General features: G+C 38.0%; 1 protein-coding gene across 2 annotated transcripts in view; it reads right to left on the reverse strand.

Moving 5' to 3' along the window:
• UBE3D (ubiquitin protein ligase E3D) overlaps positions 1-24,456 on the reverse strand; it is a 214,677-nt gene that overhangs the window by 3,154 nt on the left and 187,067 nt on the right. The window contains exon 10 of one of the 2 annotated variants that reach the window (XM_063443032.1): positions 1,902-1,955. In XM_063443032.1, the coding sequence (XP_063299102.1) occupies positions 1,935-1,955 (21 nt within the window). In that variant the 3' untranslated portion in view covers positions 1,902-1,934. Of the gene's footprint in view, positions 1-1,640; positions 1,956-24,456 lie in introns of those variants that run through there. The other variant, XM_063443031.1, reaches the window with a different exon arrangement.

A 24,456-nucleotide genomic window follows, 5' to 3' on the forward strand; every position in this document is an offset into this window, starting at 1 on the left:
CATACAAAAGAGGTCCCAATCAGAGGGATTATTCGTTTAGGGCAGCCATTGCATCTGAGATTTTATGGACTATCTAAGAATGGAATGAATGCTTCTGTGTCCTAATTGTGCCCAGTGCAACTGCATTAATAGAAGGGAGTATTTTTTTGTACACCAACATAAATATAAAATTTTATATTAGTACACTTGTAATTCTACCTATGTGGTCTACCTAATAAAATATTCCTGTGGGTTACTGTACATTGGTAAAACAATTAGCGCAGCAAGAGAAATAATTAGATAGCACTCTACTTTATTTGGCTATACACAAATGATTTTGTGGTTAAGTTGTCACTCACCTGTAGTGTAGAATTACCTCAATATTTAACTCTGCTGTCTGTCTGTTGAGCATTTTTTTGTTGTTTATATCGTTATGCTATCTTGGGTGATTGTATTCTCAGAGTGTGAAAGAGTGTAGATCAGGGCTCCCTGCTGAGAGTATGTGCATCTTTCGATTTACCTTTTTTTTTGGTGCATTTCACAATTTTTTGGTAATACTAAATACTTTTTTATATTAAAATACTCTTTTTGTATTATAGGAACTTTATTCATCCTCCAGGCTGCCCAACAGCTGCAGATACTAACTCATTGCTCCAGCTGGTAGCAGTGTTCCTCGTTACACAGAATGTCGTACAGTGGCAACAATCACATCGCAAAGACACCACTCATTTTGTATTTTTTTTTTTTTTTTTTTTTTTTAGAGATTCTGGAAAATCTGAAGGAGATTAATTTTGGTAAGGAGACCCTAGTCATCCGAGATGTAGTCTCTTTACACTTTTTCCACCGCGTCACTTATAAAAGTGAGTCGCCGGATAAAATCTTCCAATCTTTCAAAATAATGGATTTGATCTCCTGACTAACCAGGGAGTAGTGGGAGATCAATACGAATAAGCTATTAAACACCCGTCTTCATTTACAGATGGCCTAATATATTATTGGGATATATGGGAGGAAGAGATTGTTAAAAGATTTTCACTGTAAAATATACCTTATGAGAAGTAATTACTAATTTTATAGCCATTTTGGAGATATTAGACAATTACACCTTTATTTAATTTGATATTTCCTATACCAAAAGCATTATTGCTTTGTATTAATGCTTACTAGACAATCCAAATAAGACTATATTAATCTAGATGGATTTTTTTTCTTTTCCACCCCCCTCCCCCCCCCTTTTTAATTTAGATGTACTTATTTTTTATATTTTGTTCTGTTATTGTAAAGAATTTGAAAATGATTAAAACATTTTTTTTTAAATAAATTAATTAATAAATAAAATAAAATACTCTTTGTGATTTGAGTGTGCATAGTTGCATTATTATAATTGTAATTTCAACTTGATTTTGGGAGCCGGGGACTCTCCAGGAATTTAATGCACCTCAAATAGTTGAATGCCATGGCAGATTATTATTTTGGTATTGTCTTATTCTTCTGTGTGTGTCACAAATCAGTTGGCAGAAATTGGACAATTCCACTGGATGGAAGAACACACAGCCTAATGTTAATGTGCCCCAGATGTTTTTTTATGTTTATCTGTCATGTCTCTTGTAAATGAAAAAAAAATACTCTATTCAAGAAAGCTAAAGTTTTTTTTATTGTTTTATTTCCCAAAGAGCAATAACATCTAGGGATTAAAAATAACTTCATTTATATTAAGGAAAATGGAATGTAGAAGGCGTGATTATAGTGCTTTATATATCACCAAACAGGCCACCATTACCTCTTTGGAGACTGTATTCTTTCCTTGAAGGTAAATCACATGTACCACACACTTGCATAGTTAACAACCAGGTCAGCTATGCTTTAAGAAATATAAAAAAAAACAACTTTATTTACTGGATTGCAGTTAGTTATCTGCTTACTGGAAAAATGATGTGCAATTTGAAAATAAATCTTCAGATCTTCAAATATGCCACCTATATAAAGAAAAGGAAAAAAGAAAGAAGAAAGAAACAGGTTAAAAAAATGTTCACATATGTACATATAACTACATCACAGTAATAAACAATATGACAAAATACTATTTACCATAAGAGAGTAAACTGATAAATGATGAAAAGAAAAAAAAAAAAAGTAAAGAACTACACCACTGATGATACAGTGTATACAGCAAATGTATAATGATCCTACACTTGCTATAATTGGGAACAAAATTTATTTTAAGAGTACACTTACAATAAAAGTAGCATGTTGTTTGATGTTTCCCATTTACTATGACAAAAAACGTAAAAATAAATACATACATACATGCTAAAAAGTTGGTGGTTTTTTTTGCATTTAATTGATGAGAACATTGCATTTTGTCTCACCATTCCTATTTAAAAACGCAAGGCGCAATGTAGATTTGGAGTAACCAGAATGCTTAAGAAAAGTTAAATGATCATACTATATATGCTTAATAAGCTTTGATGGCATTAACGTTTGCAGCAATGCCTTCAAGATCATACTGCAGTCACAAATATGTCCATTCTGAGCATGCTACGACTGATACTAAACTACTGTAGCAATCATGAAGGCAGGGATAATAAGAAAAGCTGCTGCTGAAGTGACAGCAGAAAAGTGATGTATTACTAAGAAGGTGCCAATGTAACATTGTCAGTGTGGCTGCACCCTTAATATGAAAGAACATAGTAAATGACAAAGAAACAAAGGAAAAAATACAAACGTCAGACCAAGAACACTGCATATTCTCTGCACATTTATCTTAGCAATATATCGACTCCATAATCCCTGTTACCAAAAATACTCTAATACAGTCAATCAGATTTTAAAATATATTCGCTATTGAGGATAAATAACACATGGTCCCTGCTTGATTTATTGTTTTATTTCTTTTTCTTTTCTCTTTTCAAGAGAAACACAATAAGCCCATCTATAATTGAAAATCTCATAAGCAGGAAAATAAACAATGTTGTTGTACTAGACCAAGAATAATATGAATTCTGAGAAAAGCAATGCAGAAATGGAAACGTAATGTTCAGGAGAGTGCATCTGTATAAAACAAGCAGAAAGACTGACGTGGCCACATACCCAAAAATAGTTATGCCTCGGTTGTTTTAATCATCTTTTTTTTCTGGCAGAAACTAGTCCTGTCTATTCACTATTTTAGCCCCGAAGGCTACGTTTTTAAATTACATCTCAAAAAAAGGAAGAAACACAAAACACATGAGCAAGCAAAAACTGCCAGCAAGGTAATATTGCTTTAAAGGGAATCTGTCAAGGTAGGTGACAAGGTCATTTTTAGGTGGACAAGCATATTTAAAGGCACATTACAGACAGACGCAATAATATCTGGTAGAGCTTTATGGGTAAGGGAAGAAGAAAAAAAAATACCACCAGAACAGTTTTCATTTGTATTATGACGGTTCAGAGTTTGAGGAACTAGAGCAAACTTGAGTATGTAAAAATAGTAAGGCTTGCAGGGTTCTATTCATTAAAAACAAAATCTATGTCTAATGATAAATCTATGGGTACTCACATTCCACAAAAATCCAATAATTGTGGGATATTGCAATCCCCCATTGGAGAAGTAGTAACAATCTTAGAAAGCCTTGTAAATGCACACTCCTCCAACAGTACATGTCAAAGTTAGGCATTTAGCGAAGCAGAGGAGAAGAAAGCCAGCAGGAAAGAAAAGAACAAAGTATCTGGTCAGGATTCAATTGTAGCGTGCCATTGCCCTAGACCACACAGATGAAAATAGTATTATCAGTAAGCATGAATTAAAAATGTCATGTTAATATTGTCACTGCCCACTAGAATCCATTACTTGTTGGATAAGGTATTTTAAAGCAGTGCCGACAGAGCCACATAAAAAGGCAGCATGGGCAATGAAAAGGGGGCAAAAGACCAAAGGGGAATGACTTCCTGTTGAACTTTCTAGCAAGAGAAAGAATCAGATTCAAACAACATTTCACAATACTGTGCAAGGAGAAGCAAGTGGCCATTTGTAAACCTGCAAGAAGCCTGTTAAATCAGAGACTTAAGTCAGAAGACATAGACAACAGCCAAGTATTTACTCATCCTTGGTGCAGAAAAACGTACAAACAGAATCGCTCTTCCTAAAGGACATGGCAGTCTACACATAATATTTGGAAGAATCACCACATCCAGGGTGTGGAGAAGAAGCCTCTGCATGCCATAAGCCAGATTTGAACAAAGGAACAAACCACTACCAGCAAATAGTTGGTTGGTCCCTTAATGAGAACCTCAACCAGGAGTGCCACGAATAAATATACAATAAAATATAACATTTATGAGGGTATACAATATAGGGCTCAATTTAGGATTCTGGTGCTTGCTTAAAAGTCCCTACATAATGCTGCTCCAACCTACCTATCCTCCCTAAAACACAACTATGTCCCGTCGAGGCCCCTGTGTTCTGCCGAAGACCTATGTCTATCCTATGTCTATCCTCTGTCCGTACTCCCATATCTGATGCTTGCCTCCAAGACCTCTCCGGGGCTGCACCTTCTCCGGGGCTGCACCTTTTCTGTGGAACTCCCTTCCCTTCTCTGGAAGTCTCCACTCCTTCAAAAAATCTTTGAAAACTCACTTCTTTAGGAAAGCATGTCATCTAAACTGTTAGCAGGTTTTCATCCCCTCCCCATGACTCCTCTCCTGCAACTGACAAAAATAACCTACTAGGTTCTCAGTGATTACTTTTCAAGCAATCTTTTTCAATACCCCTACTTCTCAGTGATTACTTTTCAAGCAACCTATTTAATTACCGGGTAATAGTGACACAAAGGGTACAAGTAAGGGTAATGAGGTAATGATTATCCCTACTTATACCCTTTGTGTCACTATACCCCACTCCCTCTAGCATGTAAGCTCATTGAGCAGGGCCCTCAACCCCTCTGTTCCTGTGCGTCCATTTGTCTGGTTACAATAACGTGTCTGTTAGTCCACCCATTGTACAGCGCTATGGAATTTGCTGGCGGTATTTAAATAAAATAATAATAACATGCATTTTGTGCCCTTCATGACACTTTTAAAAACATTTTTTCAAACCACTCTCTGCTGACTGAGGGAAATGAAAACAAGCATTGGAAAGGGGATATAGGAGGTGTAGAGGACCACACTACCCTGGTGGAAACACAAAGGAAGCACATAGATGAAAGCTTGGACATCTTCCTAATCCCTAGTTTCTCAACCAGTGAGTTTCTCAAATCAGTGATAGCGAGCTCTACTATGTGATGAATGGAGGCCCAATGCATGGGGGTCTGTGCATTAAAGACTGCAGTATTGAATACATTAAATTATTCTTCCTAGCATCATGTGTTGTCTGATGTTTGATGAAAGGGGCTGTAAACATTGAAGGGCTCTTATTCTAGCTGAGAAGAACGTCTAGAGGAAGGTATCCATTCGGAATACAGAGGCTCTGCTACAACTTGCTCATACGAGTCTGCCTTTAGAAAGATGAAAAAAATCTAACAAAAGCCATAAAAATAGCTCAACGCAACAATGGCCTCCATTACTTAATGGGGGTTTATTCATTTTGAGACTGGAGAAGTCATTATAAGTAGAATTTTCAGTTGACTTTTGGGGAATATGAAGCATTCAGTGTGTTGAGCTATTTCAACTGCTTTCATTTGATAATTGCAAACAGCTGAAAGTCTGTACTTTTTGCCAATCAACCTTATTTTCAATGGGGGTTGAATCCTTTTGATTACAACTGTATCTGTGATTAACTAAGAGCATAATTCTTCAAGTGTAATACACTTAACTTTATAGAACATTTGGTAATTTTTCCCCCCCTAGAATCAATGGAGTCTCCAATGTACCATGGAAGGCAATGAGGCTAATAAACTATTTAGCATGCACAATTTCCTGGGAGCCACTAAAATTACATTAAGACCCTTTCTGGTGCCAAACCAGGGAATAATCTAAACTTGTTTAGAGATAGTTACTGGAGAATACGTTTGCAGCAAATGATTATTCAAATGGCAAAGACAACACAACACAAACAAAAGTAGGTTGTATTTTTCAGTTATATATTTAACTAGGACCTTTATTAATAATAGTCAAGTCAATAACACAGAAAACCAAACCCCCTTAAAGGGAGGGAGGAACTGAATTACTCAGGTAAAGGGTTAATGCAAACCAAATAAAATGCATTTCATACGTTCTGTGCATAATGGGTGTGGAATACAGACTGGAGTGCCCTTTATCTATGCTGGCACTATCAGCAGTAAATATAGAAAAAGACGACAACAAAATTACCAGCTCCACTGGATGTGCATATATCGGTTTGCCCATGTGACACATTTGGCATAGTCCTTCCCATCCATAGACAGCTGAAAGTTCCATGCTCTAAGCCTGAAAGACTGTGCATTCTTTCAATAGAATCGAGTAATAATGGACGAACAAGTGAGAAATATAAGCAAGAATCGGCATTCGTTTGTACTAAGAGATTATCACTGTCCCTTTTGCATCTCAAAAAAATCTCACACATGCTTTAGTTCTTCCAACTTCTGAGATCTATGTGGGAAGTCGCAGGGACAGATGTTAAACAGCACAGCATTCATAAATCATAGTAGAGCTCAGGATGTTCCCTTTCCTCTTCACAACACTGGGACCTAATTAGGCGAACTTAAATATTATAAACAGGAAGAGAATGCTGGAGGCAACCAGATCTAGATCTTTTTCTACAAGTTAAAGTACCGCAATACATTTTTAAGCACAGACTGAAACTCTTACCTTTTTGTAAAAAACATTACATTTAGATCAGTAGATCAAAATGGAGTATCCAATGATAGGAAATTCACTTTTGCAATGCTTTATATACTGTAGAAGCTTTATTTACTAAAGTGAGAATTCAAAGTGAATTTCAAATTGAAACCTGTGTAGCTGAACTGAAAGCCTAGCGGACAGATTTTTTCCAGTTTGGCTTTTTTTTTAACCCTTTTATTAGAAATTCACCTTGAATGCCCTGCTAGTAATTTTGCCACGCTCATGTTAATATTTATTTAAGGGGCTATTCAGCTAGTTTTAACAATAGTAGAATGTGTCACCAAACCAATAGCATGAATGGAATTTAGGTCCATAAAATATATATATATATATACATACATATACACACAAAAAAAAACAAAAAAAACGAACAACAACCCAGTGATTTAGATACACTAACTCTGTATTCTTAAAACATCCAACTTTCTATGCTATTGTATCTGGGATCATTCAGCGCAGAAGGCCCTAATCTCAGGGTTTTGCCAGGATAAACATGATAATTCCTGTTATTCACAAAATTGGTTGAAATAATGCTTCCAGGCTATTTTAATTCAGCCCTTTACCATTAGTGAAAAGTTTATCAGGAGAGGAGCTGAGGAGACGGAAGCAGCACGTATCAGTCTCCACTGCTCCTCTGCCGATTTGTTATGTAATGAAGCGGGAATGTATGATATTGGATGCTGTAAAATAATAGCTGCTACCTAGGAGTGTAACTGCCAGGCTTGTATTTTTGAGGCTTTTCCATTGCAAGTCTATGTAGGTTATATAACTGGCTCTTCTCAAGTGTAGATACACCCAGAGGATTTCTCAAGCATGCACACGCACAAATTTCAAATGATATATACTCCTCCAACCCACACATACTTTCTTTAGTAGAACCACCTATTGCATGGGAGGGGGTATCCCAGCTATGGGGTAAGTTGTTACTCTATGCTCTATGGGATATCCTAGCTAGTCTCCATATATGTTCACCTTACGTGTTTCTACTTCTCCAAAAAAAATAAAAAAAACAAAAAACCCTCTTCTCCACTAGCATACATATGTCTAACTAATTGTTATTGTTGTACCTGATGTATTATTATGCTAGTATAGACATTTTTTGTCTTTGCTTGCCTACTCATTCTTGTGTAAAGTGTGTTCTAAAAATGTACAAAAAAATTTAAGAACATTATAATTGGGGTTCTCGACAGTTAAATCCCCCATGAAATGACATGTTGGTGAAACAACTGACAAAATCTCATACTTCCTATGCCACTGAGTGTAAAAATGTAAGAACATATAACAGACAAAAGTGAGAGGCATGAACGTCAATAGCAATAATTTTACGAATGCACTTTAAGCATTACACAGCTTTGCATTACTATTTTTATTCTGATAACAGACTGTGTGTGTATACAGGTGATCCTCGAAAAATTAGAATATCGTGCAAAAGTTAATTTATTTCACTAATGCAACGGAAAAGTGGAAACTAATAAATGAGATAGACGCATTACATGCAAAGCAAGATAGTTCAAGCCGTGATTTGTCATAAGTGCGATGATTATGGCTTACAGCTCATGAAACCCCAAATCCACAATCTCAGTAAATTAGAATATTGTGAAAAGGTGCAATATTCTAGGCTCACAGTGTCCCACTCTAATCAGCTAAGTAAGCCATAACACCTGCAAAGGGTTTCTGAGCCTTTAAATGGTCTCTCAGTCTGGTTCAGTAGGAATCACAATCATGGGGAAGACTGCTGACCTGTTAGTTGTGCAGAAAACCATCATTAACACCCTCCATAAGGAGGAAAAGCCTCAAAAGGTAATTGCAAAGGAAGTTGGATGTTCCCAAAGTGCTGTATCAAAGTACATTAATAGAAAGTTATGAGGAAGGGAAAAGTGTGGAAGAAAAAGGTGCACAAGCAGCAGGAGAGGATTGTCAGGAAAAGGGCATTCAAATGTGTTGGAGACTTTCACAAGGAGTGGACTGAGGCTGGAGTCAGTGCATCAAGAGCCACCACACACAGATGGATCCTGGACATGGGCTTCAGATGTCGTATTTCTCTTGTCAAGCCACTCCGGAACAACAAACAACGTCAGAAGCGTTTTACCTGGGCTAAAGAAAAACAGACCTGGTCTGTTGCTCAGTGGTCCAAAGTCCTCTATTCTGATGAGAGCAACTTTTGCATCTCATTTGGAAACCAAGGACCCAGAGTCTGGAGGAAGAATAGAGAGGCACACACTGCAAGATGCTTGAAGTCCAGTGTGAAGTTTCCACAGTCTGTGTTGATTTGGGGAGCCATGTCATCTGCTGGTGTTGGTCCACTCTGCTTCTTTAAGTCCAATGCAGTCGTCTACCAGGAGATTTTGGAGCACTTCATGCTTCCTTCCGCAGACGAGCTTTATGGGGATGCTGACTTTATTTTCCAGCAGGAAATCCTGCCAACACTGCCAAAAGCACCAAAGCCTAGTTCAATGACCATGGGATTACTGTGCTTGATTGGCCAGCAAACTCGCCTGACCTGAACCCCATACAGAGTCTATGAGGCATTGCCAAGAGAAAGATGAGACATGAGACCGAACAATGCAGAAGAGCTGAAGGCTGCTATTGAAGCATCCTGGTCTTCCATACCACTCAGCAGTGCCACAGGCTGATAGCTTCCATGCCACGCCGCACTGAGGCAGTAATTGCTGCAAAAGGGGCCCAAATCAAGTACTGAGTCCATATGCATGCTTTTACTTTTCAGAGGTCCGATATTGTTCTATGTACACTCCTTGTTTAATTGATTGCATGTAATATTCTAATTTACTGAGATTGTGGATTTGCTGTATTCATGAGCTGTAAGCCATAATCATCGCACTTATGACAGATCACGGCTTGAACTATCTTGCTTTGCATGTAATGCGTCTATCTCATTTATTGATACACACATATATATACACACACACACACACACACAGTCCCAGAGAAATGCACTCAGAGGGCTTGTAGTCTTGTGCAATATATTCTTTACTTGTGCAAAGGTACAGTCAACGTTTCAGTCACAAGATATGTGCGCAAACTGATAGCAGCCATACCGAGGCTGAACAATGAACATTTGATCGGTCTCTGGTTTAAATAAATAATAATTAGCAAGAAATAAGCGCTTAAAAGACCACTATAGGCACCCAGACCACTTCAGCTCAATGAAGTGGTCTAGGTGCCAGGTCCCCCTGGTTTTAACCCTGCAGCTGAAAACATGTTTTCATTGAGGGTTAATCCAGCCTCTAGTGGCTGTTTCCCTGACAGCCACTAGAGGCGCTTCCGCGATTCTCAGTGTGAAAATCCACACTGAGATGACGCTGACGCCCATAGGAAAGCATTGAGCAATGCTTTCCTATGGGCAGTTTGAATGCGTGTGTGGCTCTGGCCTCGCATGCGCATTCGAAGCGGATTGTCGGCAGGGGGAGGAGAGGTCACCTTGGCGCTGGACTAAGGTAAGTGGCTGAAGAGGTTTTAAATAATAATGAAGAGGTTTTAACCCCTTCAGCCCAGCGTGGGGGGAGGGGGGGAATAATAACACTATAGTACAAGGAAAACAAGTTTGTTTTCCTGGCACTATAGTGCTCCATTAAGCATACAACAAGGTAACAATTTTGGCCAAGGTTTTAAGCATTGCAGAGAAAATACAGAGCTGCATTTATTCAATTATTCAGTTAAAAAGTTCCAGACTACAAATGTACTTTGTAAAGCCGTAGAGACAAAATGAGTCTTCATATTGGAGAAATGGGAGGAGGGTACAATTTGGAGACAGGAAGATAAATTGCAGCAGAACAGCAGGTTGGGATAAGACAGTACAGAGGTGTTTGATATTTAGAAAATTGGAAGGGCATTAAGGTGCACAGAGATATTCTGCTAGAAATACAACATTAAACTCAGATACCCAAATGAAATGACCGTGTTTACACAGCATTTTTCAAGTATTATCACTTGCCAACATATATACATATTGGATGTAAGTCATTTGTGGTAATAGCGCCAATTCTTTGAAGCAGATGCAAAACGGGTGTTGCAGTATGTAGTTATGCCTTATTTATTGAGCTAACACTCTATTTACAAGACGGCCCATGTCTTTACTTTAGAAATATGAATATTAAATTGTCTAAATCAAATATTTATGATATACATTAACAGCATTGCAAGGTTTAAGAAAATACAGGGTCACAGTAAACAGAAAATAGGGTAACAGGAAGATTATCAATCTAAGTGGATAGTGAGAATAAAATGAGAAAAGGGTGTGTTAAGCAACTTAAATAAAACAAATAACATGTCATTGCTTATTAATTTTATTAGGAATAATTTCTATTTTATTAGGAACGCATTGAAGGGCTAATGGCACTCCGTGTATACGTATGTTCTCATGATCCTAATAAACAAGTGTAGCATTTAAAATAACCACATCTGAAACTTAATTTGCTGTGTATTGCATCCCTCATCATATTCTGCTAAAGAACCAACTAAGTTTCATGAAAATGGCACACCACACAAAGTAGAGTGCCATGGGGTTGCCTGCAGGTGGAATCAGTTGGTATGTGGTGGTACACATTAAAATGTGTCATAATATAACTAGGGAAAATATAAGTACTTTGTATAGCTATAAAGTGAGAATTAAAAGGTCCCTCTAAGCACAACAACAGCTTATCGTCATTGCATAAGTGATGGTGCACAGAGTTCCCCTGTCACAGCATATTATGGCTGGTAACTATATCAACTGGTAAAAATCCATACAGCTTTAAGATTGTCCCTTGTCCTAGTGACATATAAAGTGTGAATTTAACTTCCTATTTTGCCATTCACCTTGTGCGTACAGTGTGTGTACATCTGTTGCCTCCCCCTCTATGAATCTGGGGAGTGCTGAGTTACCGACTCTGTATGCATTGCAAACAGCCATGTTAAGAAGGTTGTAAGAGCGACTGAACAGGCTAATGGCAGCCATTTTGTAGCGGCTATCAGCTTATTGTGTCGTTACATTCATCCTATGCAATGAGTGAACTGTGAGGGCTAACCTACTCATATTTTATGGAATAAGAAAATAACTCATAAGCCAGAATGAAGACTCCTGATTAGTGGAGCCTCTTCTTGGACTGGAAGTCTTGCAAGTGCTGCAATTTTTGGAACTTTACAAATATTTTATTAATTTGTTTGCATAGCTTTTTTCATTATCTATACAACCCATTTAAAAGGAAATAAGAGCTTAGAGGGATGCTCTAAGTACTAAAATATCTTTACCTTAATAAAGTGGTTTTGGTGTAGAGATCATGCCTCTGCAGTCTCACTACTCAATTCTCGACCATTTAGGAATTAAAGGTTTTACTTCAACACTTTTTAAATTTTTATTCCCCCCCCCCCCCCCCCCACCTCTCCCTCCACTTTATAGCTATTTGGGCTGTAAGGGAATGGTGAGTAGAGAGAGGGAGTTAAAAAACCCAAACAAAAAAAATAATCGACAATTAGCAATAAATGTAGAAAGGCAGGGAGTCTGGTTGGAATCACATAAGGAGAGAGTGAAATAGAGGCTTCACATTGTAGGCTCTGCCTGCAAAAGGTAGAAGCTCACTGCCACTGTTGCCAGCGTGCACCGACAGATGTAAGTTTTTGCAAAGAATTAATATTAGGCAGACCAGAGCAGAATTCCGGGCTGCCTAAGTCACTTGTGCCCGGGGTGCAAATAGTCCACAGCACAAAAATCTCTGAACGTGAATCATTTCAAGCATTTCAAGCAGACAACATAACCATTTAAAAAAGCAAAAGTAGTTATGGTAGTTTGAGAAACCATTTAAATGAAGTTTATTTCTGTTTATAAAACCCCCGCAACACCTCCCCTGGCTCTGACTCACACAGCACAGAAAAAAATGAATTTTTAAAAAAGGTTTCATTTTTAATCTGATCTAACAGCAGAGTGAGTTTACTTTAGAAGTTCTTATCGCCTTCTCTAATAATTGAAGTTTAATCATCCTGCAGGCTCTCTCAGGCAAATAACAGAGCAAGAGATAAGAAATTCCAGATGAAACACACTGTGCAATAAAGTAATAAATAAAAAAAAAGTGATTTCTCTATAGGGTAAGTGAGTGGAAGGAGGGGATGTGTAAATCAAAGACAGGATAGGTCTGGTTGCATAAACAAAGTGATTTAACTCTGAGAAGATGTAAGGTCCACTAGGCAGCCACCTAAAATTGCCTTATGGTTAACCCTGCTCTGATTTAACTTTAGAATTACAGTGAGTCTGCATTGGCATGATCTATGCAACAAAACAAATACATCAAGCTAAAGTTGTTATTGTGCTTAAGGTGTCCCTTTCGGTGCCCCTTAAAGGAACTGTATATGTACGAAATGCATATCTATCCCTCTCCCCCCCAACAGTAAACCTAGTGACAGAAAATGTATTTTCCCCCCCTAAATAGTGTAAAAATTAGCTTTATGAGCACCTGTTTTAATCTTTACTTTGACCAAATGTTTTGCTCCTCCTCTGATTTAATGTCACTTTCTCTTTGAGAATTAGTAATGATTCCTGACAGGGTGTGCCTGAGCTTCACTCAGTTCAACACATGCCTTTAAAGGGACACTATAGTCCCCAAAATAACTTTAGCTTAAGGAAGCAGTATTTGTGTATAGATCATGCATCTGAATTCTCGCTGCTAAATTCTCTGCCATTTAGGCATTAACCCCTTAACGCCGCTCTATGCCGTCCTCATTATAATGGGCTTTAGCAACGTCAACAGTGATGAGCTGAGTTGCAGGCACCTGGGAGACTCGCAGCGAGCGAAACCATTCAAAACGTTTTAACAAACAATTGGGGGACTGCGTCTGTGGCATCCTAGGACAATAGCACTTTGAGTGACGATTAGTGGTAAAGGTACTTAGACTTTTCCTTAAACCCCTTAACGACCGAAAATTATTAAAAAATTAACCGAAAATTATAAAAAATACAAATTTAAAAAAAATACATATCTATATGAAATTTTATTCTAACTGTATTTTGATATTAAAATATATATATTTATATCAAAATACACGTAGTATGAAATTGTATATATATATCTATGTATATATAAATAAATAAAAATAATACGAAATATACATATGTCCATATACAAAATTACATAAATAATTATATAAATATACACGTAGACTTCAAATATATAAATATGCATATATATTTAAATTCTACGTGCATATTTATGTAATATTTTTACATAATTAAGTAATTTTATTAATTGCAATTTGAGGCACCTGCCTGCCAACCCAGGCCGAAATTCCAGAGAATTTAATTTGCTAGCACTGTATTTTACCCTGTAACTTTCAATGACACCCTAAAACCTGTACATGGTGGGTACCGTTTTACTCGGGAGACTTCACTGAACACAAATATTAGTGATTCAAAACAGTAAAACCTATCACAGCGATTATATTGTCAGTGAAAGTGACTTTGTTTCGCATTTTTCACACACAAACAACACTTTTACTGATGATATAATTGTTGTGATATGTTTTCCTGTTTTGAAACACTAATATTTGTGTTCAAGAAAGTCTCCTGAGTATAACAGTACCCCCCCATGTACAGATTTTATAGCGTTTTTGAAAGTTACAGGGTCAAATATATGGGTCAAATATTTTTACATTGAAAATGGCCAGGTTGGTTATGTTGCCTTTGAGAGCGTATGGTAGCCCAGGAATGAGAATTACCCCCATGATGGCATACCATTTGCAAAAGAAGACAACAAAAGGTATTGCAAATGGGGTATGTCTAGTCTTTTTTAGTAGCCACTTAGTCACAAACACTGGCCAAAATTAGCGTTCAATTTATTTTTTTAGTTTTTTCACACAGAAAACAAATATGAACGCTAACTTTGGCCAGTGTTTGCGACTAAGTGGCTACTAAAAAAGACTGGACATATCCTATATTGAATACCCTGGTTTGTCTACTTTAAAAAAAAAAAAAATGTATATGTGGGGTGTTATTCAGAGACTTTTGGCAGATAATAGTGTTACAATGTCACTATTGATACATTTTAAAGAATATATGTTTTGAAATCGCAATATCCTACTTGTACCTATAACTTGCAAAAAAAAAAGCATGTAAACACTGGGTATTTTAAAACTCAGGACAATATTTGTAATCTATTTTGCACTTTTTTTTATTCGCTTTTGTAGATGAGTAAAATATTTTTTCAAGTAAAAGTAAAAAAAACATGTATTTTTTAAAATTTTTCATCATATTTGTTTGTTTTTTCAAATTAAATTACATGAGATTATATAAATAATGGTATGTAAAGGAAGCCTTTTTTGTCTTGAAAAAAACAATATATAATTTGTATAGGAACAGTAAATGAGAGAGCGGAAAATTACAGCTAAACACAAACACCACAAAAGTGTAAAAAGAGGCCTGGTCGCAAATATACAACATCGCAAAAACTGTCCAGTCCTTAAGGGGTTAACATAACAAAAACATGTATTACCTATCCCTTTCCTTCCTCTTTTATCCAAAAAATTAATCATCAAGTAAACCTCTACTTTTAAACTCTCTCTGGTGAATAATAATGTTAGGAAAGTACCTGAAATCATCACTGGGAAAACATAACATTGCAGAAATGTAATCTCTTTCCACTAAAATGTTCTAACTTGACTAATGAAACAACCTGACGGCAGCTGTCAATTGCCCAACAGGTCTTCCACAGGCCACAGTGAAAGATTCCACCATCCATATTTTCAACACTTCCTACCAACTCATATCAAAATTCTAACAAAATTCAGACCTACAAAACACTGCACATTATTTTCTATCATTCATCATTATTATTAAATCCTAACACACCATTCTACAAACTTCTACAAAACTTTTTTCAAAGTGCCAACATGAATTACTTCCCAAGATTTAGGCAGGGAAGCTGAAGGGAGCTGCTGGAAAGGTAAGTAAGAGCGTGCTGCAGGCCCTCCAGGAACGCCGGGCCCAAGACAACTGTCTCGGTTGTCATGCCCTGATGGTGGCCCTGGTCTGCATTATCGGCAATATCATTATTTTCATAGGCCGATATCGATATTGCTGAAAATTCTGAATATCGTCCAATAACATCGGCCAGATCGATAATCGGTCGATCCCATATAAAACACAATTATGCAACTCACTGCAAGTATTACTGCGGTTTGCTTCTGTAATATACTCCCTGTGCATTTTGTCAAATGAACTGCTCTACAGGAATAAAATAAATAGTTATAATTATATAATAAAGCTACAAAGTGATAAAATGCGTGTTGTATCCGGGGAAAAAAAAAACAAAGCAATACAAAACAAAAAAACTAGCAATGACCATTGTGTTTGACTCTGTCAGAGCTCCACACCAATAGTTTGAAATTGCAAACTGTAAGAACAAGAAACTCGAAAAAAATCTTTAACTCTGCTAATTTTCTGTCTTTACTATTTTAACCTAAGCCGTCAAATTCCCATTCAATCTCTATTATGCTAATAACACTGTATATACTGTAGAAAAGATTTTGTTCTAAATGATCAATATAGCAGAAATAATCTTACTATCCTTAGCAGTATTCCATCCCCCCAAGACATATGCCCTAAAACAATATAGTCTTTAATTGGCACTTTAAATTTGAGTTTTCCTTTTGTTTTACCATGTAAAACTTTTAAATAGGATTGGGATTGTAAAAGTTAGCTGGTGTTTTACAAAATTCCATGAGTCCAGAAAATCTCTCAAATGGCAGTGTTAAGCAATTACCAAAAGCTGCAGTAAGCATTGCAGCTGGAGATTCATTTATCTTATCTAATTTGCTTTTTTTTTTTAGGAATCAGCACCAAGCATCACAATAACAAGAGTTTCTCAGAGAAAGGATCCAAAATAAACTTTACAATATGTTAAATTCGCAACATTCCGACACAATTGACAAAAATAAAGTTGTTGTTTTTTTAAGATCATTCAATTATGTAAGTGTTACATACATAAAAAATGAATTTAGATATGAAAATAGAGTGTAAACATTAGCAGTTATTTCATCTACCCCCCGTCATTTCAAATAGTCTTGTGGGCATAATCAAATCTTTTTAAACAGTGTACTTTGTCTTTAAGAGATTTAGCAAAATCACAATTTGTTAGAAATAGAACATATTGTTTTTCATACAATGTTTCTTTAATAAATTACCTCTTACCCATAATGACCTAAAATGGTGTTTAGACTTAAGGTCACCATTTTGTCCTAGGTTAAATATATATAAAATGTATATTTCATGACAATAGACTGATCAAGATGTTTCATGTGTTCCATTGTAACTTTTCCAAGTTAGGGTAGATCCTGACATGACCTAATTGAAAATCTAAGATATACATATGTGTACTTAGTAATATTGGGGACAGAGGAGAGAATTTTGGATGTAGAGATGTTTGACATTTTACCAAGACAGAGATTTTGACTTGTTCAAGAAGGTATGTTACTCTATTTACTGATATTGCAAGTATATACTTTAAAGGAATATTATAGTGCCAGGAATACAAAGCTGTATTCCTGGCACTATCGCTCCCCTGCTTTCCTCCTCCCTAGCGCCCGCTCTCACTGGTTACTAAAGGGTTAAAAATATCTTAAAATATTTCCAGCTAACCCACAATTCTTATGCACCAAGGCATGGATTAAGACCTTTGAATGTGTCTTCTGGTATCTTGCACCAATCCATTAGCATCAGAAAAAGTACACTGGCGCTGAATTATTATTATTTTTTTTTTTTAAAGGTTTAGATCTGGGTATTTTAAATAAAAAAATAATTTGACTTTTTAAACATCCTATATCACAAAATCCCTGTATTCTATTTCTTGTCCAAAGTACACAAAAGCACAACCAATCCCCCGGGAAGACCTTTAGTTGCAGGGATAGACGCCATTTAAAGTAGGTTGTCTCAGTATATAGATCTCCAACTTCAACCTATAGTTCAAAAGACTAAATCATATGTAAAGGACACTATAACGGTACTTCATTTATTGGATCACTGTGTATGGGAAGAAGGTTTTTTATTAGTTACATGCGATGTTGCAGCACTTTACAGCAATATACTCCATCAATATGGTTGTAAGGCAGTGGAGTATTTTTTAAGGAATTTTACAGAAATTTTAGAAACTCATATAGAATACATTTTAGAGGGAATCACCCTTATTCTAGAAAATAATTATTTTTGGTTTAAAGAAGAATTTCGCCCCCAGCTATGCCAACTTGTCTTTTTGGGAACAGGATTTTGTTTACGATGGGCATGGCTGGGGAGAGAGCTTGGTCTCCTATGGCCGTTACATAGACGATATTTTTTTCATTTGGAAAGGAGAAGTGGATTCCCTTACGCAATTTTTAGTTAGTATGCTCTAACTTCGACTTGTCTGACAACCTGCTTTCCAGAATCCTGACCGTGGCTCATTTAGAGGTTTTTACTTGTTTACACCGTCTTTCTAGTTAATCCCCGCCACTCTAAGGTTTATTAATACTTTTTTCTATCCATTGCTTATATTTGCAGTTGGGGATCCCATATTTTCAGAGGTCCTGACTTAATAAACTGGCCATCTGGATTCTGCAGCTGTAGGATAAATGGTCGCCAGCTGTGAAGGCAGAATTACATACCTAGATCACAGGCTAGATCAGTTTGCTCAACCTATGCACACCTTATAACTATAACTGCGCCTGCCAATCAGCATCAACAAACTCCTACTCTTCCTGTTGTTGCTGGGCCTTTTGCAGATTCCACTACTAAGATTACTCAAACATTTTAGAGATGTAGAGGGGTTTTAGTCTAATGTAGTATAATATTTTAAAGGAGAGGCCATTCCTTTTCCTAGTAACAGAAGCAAGATAGGATATGTTATGAACCACCTTGCTGACGAAGCATTAGAATGGGCTGCATTACTATGTGTATTAGACTGGGCTACTAATTTTTCATTTTGACAGATTTATGGCAGCTCTTAAAAAGACCTTTGATCCCACAGGCAAGCATACTTCTGCTTCTAAAGCCTTAATGATTGTGAAATAAGGATCACATTCTATAGGAGAACATAGTGTTGAGTTCTGGACTTCTGCCTCTGAAGCCAATTGGACTGAGAACGGATTTATTGCAGCCTTTAATTGTCTATTTCACAAATTACTAGATTAATTGGAGGCTAAGGAGCTAACAGAAATTGTAGATGCTCTCATGATTATGTGAGTCTAATTGATGTGAGAATTCACGAGAGCCATGTCCAAAAGAACAAGCCACACCCTTTACCTGTACATCTATCACCATGCCTTTCGAATCCTGAGCCATCTAAGGTTGATGGGGTTACCCATCTCTAAGAAGCTGAGCAGCTATATCACAGGCACAAGGTCATCTAGTGAGATTTTGTCCCATAACGCCAGAACACTCTTGCTCCAAGAGTTCTTGTGGGACCTACTCTGACTACATTGCCCCTGGAAAAAAATAACTAACCATCTTGTAATACCTGTATTCCAAGTTTGGCCTTCTAGTTCTGTTCATATTTCAGGGGTGGTGGGTTATAGATGAAGATTTTGCTAAGCAGCATTACACACCTGTTTGTATCACCTTAATTGCTCTCTTATCTATTTCTATTTATGAACGCTACCAGAAATTTGCAGATGTTTTCAATAAAAACATTTAAAAAAAAAAAAAGAAGAATCAGAAAAATTACCTTTTCACAGAGCTTATGATTGCCCAACAGACTATCCTAGAGGGATAGTTTATTCTTTGTCTATAATGGGAATGGCAGCAATGGAGAAGTGCAGTGAAGAGAACCTAAAGTAAAGGGTTATTAGAAGATCCACCTACAGGGGCTGGAATTGTCTTTGTGGCTAAAAAGAATGGACTTTCAGACCTTGTATAGATTACAGAGGCCTAAATAAAATCACTATCAGATATGCCTACCTATTTTCCCTTATATCCAAATTATTCAAAAGGCTCAAAGGCTGTGAAAAAAAAAAAACAGGATCCTTTTATTTTGTCTGCTGTTCGTGTATTTGGCCACATTTCTTCTTTTATTAAAAACCGAACAAACTACCGAACAGCCAGAACACCTACAATGGGAGTGTGCAGCTCATTAGCCGCCCAGAAGCTGCGGTTAACCACAGCTATTTGACCAACTGCTGGGTGGTCGCCGTTCGTTTCAATGAACACATGGCGGCGGCCATTGTAAACTGATGAACGCCCAACGGTGTTTGGTCATCGACCGCGTGGAACTATTTTCGGCCACAATTTCACACGAACACGGCTGTGACTACACAGCTTCCACCTCGTTTGTTTCCATTTCCACGAACGCCGTGTCGTTTGGTACATTTAATGCACGAATGAGACCGACCCCAGGTAGCTAAATCCGTGGAGCTAATTTGGGCATATTTTCAGCGAACAGTCGGTGAACAGACTCTTTAGCTCCATGGCGATTGAACTGTGTTTGTGGTATCTGAGTGCTGTTTGGCTAGGTTGAGCGGTCAGACCCAAGCTATCTGGGGATATGTTGAACGTGGGGGTTCCGTTCGGCAAAATATAAGTTATTTATTTTAATACATTTTTGCTACATTGTAGAAAGAAAATATTTTCTCTACCTGGAGATAATTGAGTTTACTCAGGCTACTTAACCCAATTATCTCCAGGATAGAGAGGAGTGATTTCACTGTTTGCGTGGATGTGTTTGCTACTGTAATGTAAAATGATTGGTTACTGTATTTTGTGTTCCAGTCCTCCACAAGGTCCCTGTGGGAGTACCCCTTGCTGGAGGACCTGCATAAAAGGCTGAGCTGTGGCCATCAACAAACAAGATCGTTTTACCCCTTCATGAAGTCTCGACTCATGTTTGGGGGATTGAGAGCTATAATCACTATTCTGCTCTACTTCAGCTGGGATTCAGGAGAAGCTACAAGGATTGTTCCTCCAGGGATAATAGGATCCGTTACAAAGGCTATTACAAATCAGACCTGCAAGAAGAATATAACCTTGTCAGAATAATGGAAGAGCACAAATGGAAAACTGAATACAACGCCTGTTCTGGGCAACATAAGCACTTTGTCAGGATATTCGGCTTGCCCCCACAGTATTCCAAGAATGTATTACTTCTTGCAGCAATATTTAGCTGTGTCTCTAGACAACATACTTGTACACTTACCATTAACACATGGCTCAGGTTTTCCAAAAACACAGAAAAACTATTTATATGCCAAACTTGAGAAATACTTTTCTGAACAAGACACAGTATTATTTTCTCTGTTATAGTGAGGGAAAAAAGTATTTGATCCCCTGCGGATTCTGAACGTTTGTCCACTAACAAAGTCTATAATTTTAATGGTAGGTGTATTTTAACAGTGAGAGACAGAACAAAACAAAAAAAATCCTGAAAAACGCATGTCAAAAAAGTTATAAATTGATTTGCATGACAATGAGTGAAATAAATATTTGATACCATATGAATCAGCAAGATTTCTGGCTCCTATGTGTCTTTTATACAGGTAACGAGTTTAGATTAGGAGCACTCTCTTAAAGGGAGTGCTCCTAATCTCCGCTTGTTAACTTGTTAACAGACACCTGTCCACAGAAGCAATCAATTAATCAGATTCCAAAAACTTTCCATGGTCAAGATCCAAGGATGTCATGGACAAAATTGTAGACCTACACAAGGCTGGAATGGGCTACAAGATGTAGCATACATGCTACAAGATGAAGTATATTTATATCGGCAGACATTTTGTGTTCAGACAAATTAAAAGTGTATACTGCCAGTCACTCTCAGAACAGAGGTGACTCCATTTTGTATTACAAGGCTAAGACAGACACAAAATTATCTATCTGTAACTCTACTTCATTCACGTCTGAACTGAGGAATGCGACTTATATAAACAAGACAAGAAAACCAGACACCAAATAACAGATAATTTTACTTTCTAAAAAACAATTAACGTAAAATTACTAGTTCCATTGTAAGAGAAAGGGTGAAATTAAGGTTAGGAGGTGTCAATTCTAAAATGACGATCGAAATTGACACTGTCTGGTATAAGAGTGAAAAAGCCTTTGAAATTGACATGTCCTGTTATTGATAGTTGACATAAAGATAAGCAAAAATTAGGTAAAACGCATCACCAATTTCAGTTAACCCATTATGAAAAAAGGCAAATGGACCCCGTGACAAGATTTTTTAGTGATGTAATTGCGCCACCTACTGACCAAAACTAGATGATAGTCTGTAGGGAAGACACCTACAGTTGGTCCTATCAATTAATGATGTGCAGAGAGTCATTTCAAACATTCAACTCTATGGAACATTCACACTCTTTGAACCACATTCAAACTCTTTTTGAAACACTTGGACTGTACTCAAGAAACAACACTCTCCTGGACACCTAATTTTACTATTACTTTTCCCAATGAACACAACTCCAAAACTTTCCATACAATCCTCATCATACTTGCATACAAATTCCTGAGACATATCTACACATCTGAGAGAAAATCTACAACCTAACTGGTAATTATGTTGGTTTTATTTAATTAATTTAAATTAATTACTTTTTACTAATAGCAGGAATATATATCTGGATAAATCTTAGTCAGATTTCAATCATTAGAAATCTTAGTTCGCTAAGGAATATATGGTTATAAAAATTCAATTCCTGCAGGTGGAATAAAGAAAACTATATATATATTTTTTTTTTTAATTTTTTTTTTTTGGTGTGCAAAGAAATATAACAGTATGCGTGTGGTACCCCGACGGCATTCCACACGCTGCATTTCAACATTATTAACATTGGGGTATTTGTGAGTATATGCACATTTTTAAATTGTTATAATAAGAGTGAACACAGTGAAATCACACAGTTTACTTGTTACAAATGTCAGGCATGTCTATGTAGTTTTGTCATCAAGATAGGTAAGATATTCAACGATTAACGATGCTGAAACAACTAAGCTAGTGTATAATATGTGTAAGCTTTGTAATCAGGCTGATTGGGTTATTAGAGGCTAGACATCATGCAGTATAAACTTCAATGGGCTACATTAGCTAACCAGTATGATGCAGTCATGGACTTAAAGATTGTGTTCAAGTTAGGCTCCTGCACTATGCTTGCTGGTTTAAGTGTCACAGTTGTAAAGCAGAGTTATAATTTGGGTGGTCCTTCTGTGCTATGTGTTTGAGAGGGGCACATACATTTAAGAGGAAGTCCCAGCGCCCGGCTCTTGGTCTGTTATCAGCCGACTCCCGTCACGGGGATCCCACTGTTGGGCAACTTCTTATTGCGGTGCCTCAAGCCTCCAGGCTCCGGTCTTGTCCCGTGGGGCCAGGCGGTCCCCCGGATGCTGAACAGCAGAAAAACCGGAGACCCTCGATGAGGTGGAGATGCGCGCCTCACGCGTGACCAGCTGTGGTTATGCTGCTGTTTATGCTGGGGTGATGCTTGAGGCCTGGTCCGCCTGCTCCGTGGGTTCTTCTTGCCTGTAGGGGCCACGGGTGTATTTCTTGTGTGCAACACGTCCCGTTTATGTTGGGTGGCCCTCTTGTTTCTGCAGGCCGCCATCCGAGTCCGGGCCCTCCAAATGCATCTCACCAGCTTGTGTGTTGGTGGGTCGTGTGTGGGGGTTCCCTCGTTTTGTCGGGGCCCCAGCAGGTCATGACGGGTGTGCGGTCTGCTGCCCTGAAGTTTAGGCGTGGTCCCCGCACTCCTCCGCTTTGTCTCACTGGGAGGCGGCCTGGCGGTGCCCTTCAAGGTCGGTGTTGGTGTAGGTAAGGTGGAGGGCAGGCGAGAGTCCCTTGTGGCTATTCGGGCCTGTGTCATTGTGGTCCACAACCGCTCCCAGAAGTGGTTGAAGGCTGCTGTTATGCGGTCTTCTTGGCATGTCTCGTTTGCCTGTCGCTCTGGTCGAAGTTTAGTGGGTGTAGGTCCAGAAGCGTTGTCGGCAGCCTCCATCTTAGGCGGTGGGCGCGGGTTGCACATAGTCGCGGAGGCTTGTGGGGTCCTGTGGCCCCGTGGAGTGCGGACCGGGATGACCCCCGCCGGTCCAGAGGGGGGGGCATGGGCTCGGTAGTGATTCTACCGAGTGTGAAAGCGGCGGGAGAGCGGCCGTCCCTCCCGCGCCTCTCGTGTGGGTAGGCCGCATGATGACGCCAAGCAGGGCATCGTCATTTGAGGTGTCCTTCTGTAGGGCTTGGTGTCCCCTGCTCGTGTATAGCATCCCGGAGCCCGATCTGGGTGCCTATCGTGGCAAAATCTGCGGTTATTGCTTTGTGGCCCGGGAGCTGTTGCTTCTTGCGTCCGCTCGCCTCAGCGGTCAGGCCCCGCCCCCAAGAAAACTATATATTAACGGTAAAATTTACCAAAATGTTAGCATGCCACATTTTATCCAGAAATATTGACTTGTTCTGATATAAGATAGTAAGATCTTATTTGGAAAGTTAAAATTCGGCAAATGTAAAATCTGGTAGAATTATTCTTATTGGATGGTCCTAGGAATGGTCAAATGATCTGGTATTAATGTTACTTTAATTGTAAAGTTACAACATAATAGGATATCTTGCCTATTCTGATTGTAGTCAGCAGTGGAAGGGTAAATTCAGTGTGGTCTGACTGTTAGCCAAAGTTTTATTGCTTTAGGCTGTGCTGTGCGTTCTGTGGAGTTCTGTCTTCTGTGTGAATTTGGTTTTAAGTCATTTCTAAACAGTG

Source organism: Pelobates fuscus, chromosome 2 (genome assembly GCF_036172605.1).
Source record: "Pelobates fuscus isolate aPelFus1 chromosome 2, aPelFus1.pri, whole genome shotgun sequence".
Taxonomy (NCBI): domain Eukaryota; kingdom Metazoa; phylum Chordata; class Amphibia; order Anura; family Pelobatidae; genus Pelobates; species Pelobates fuscus.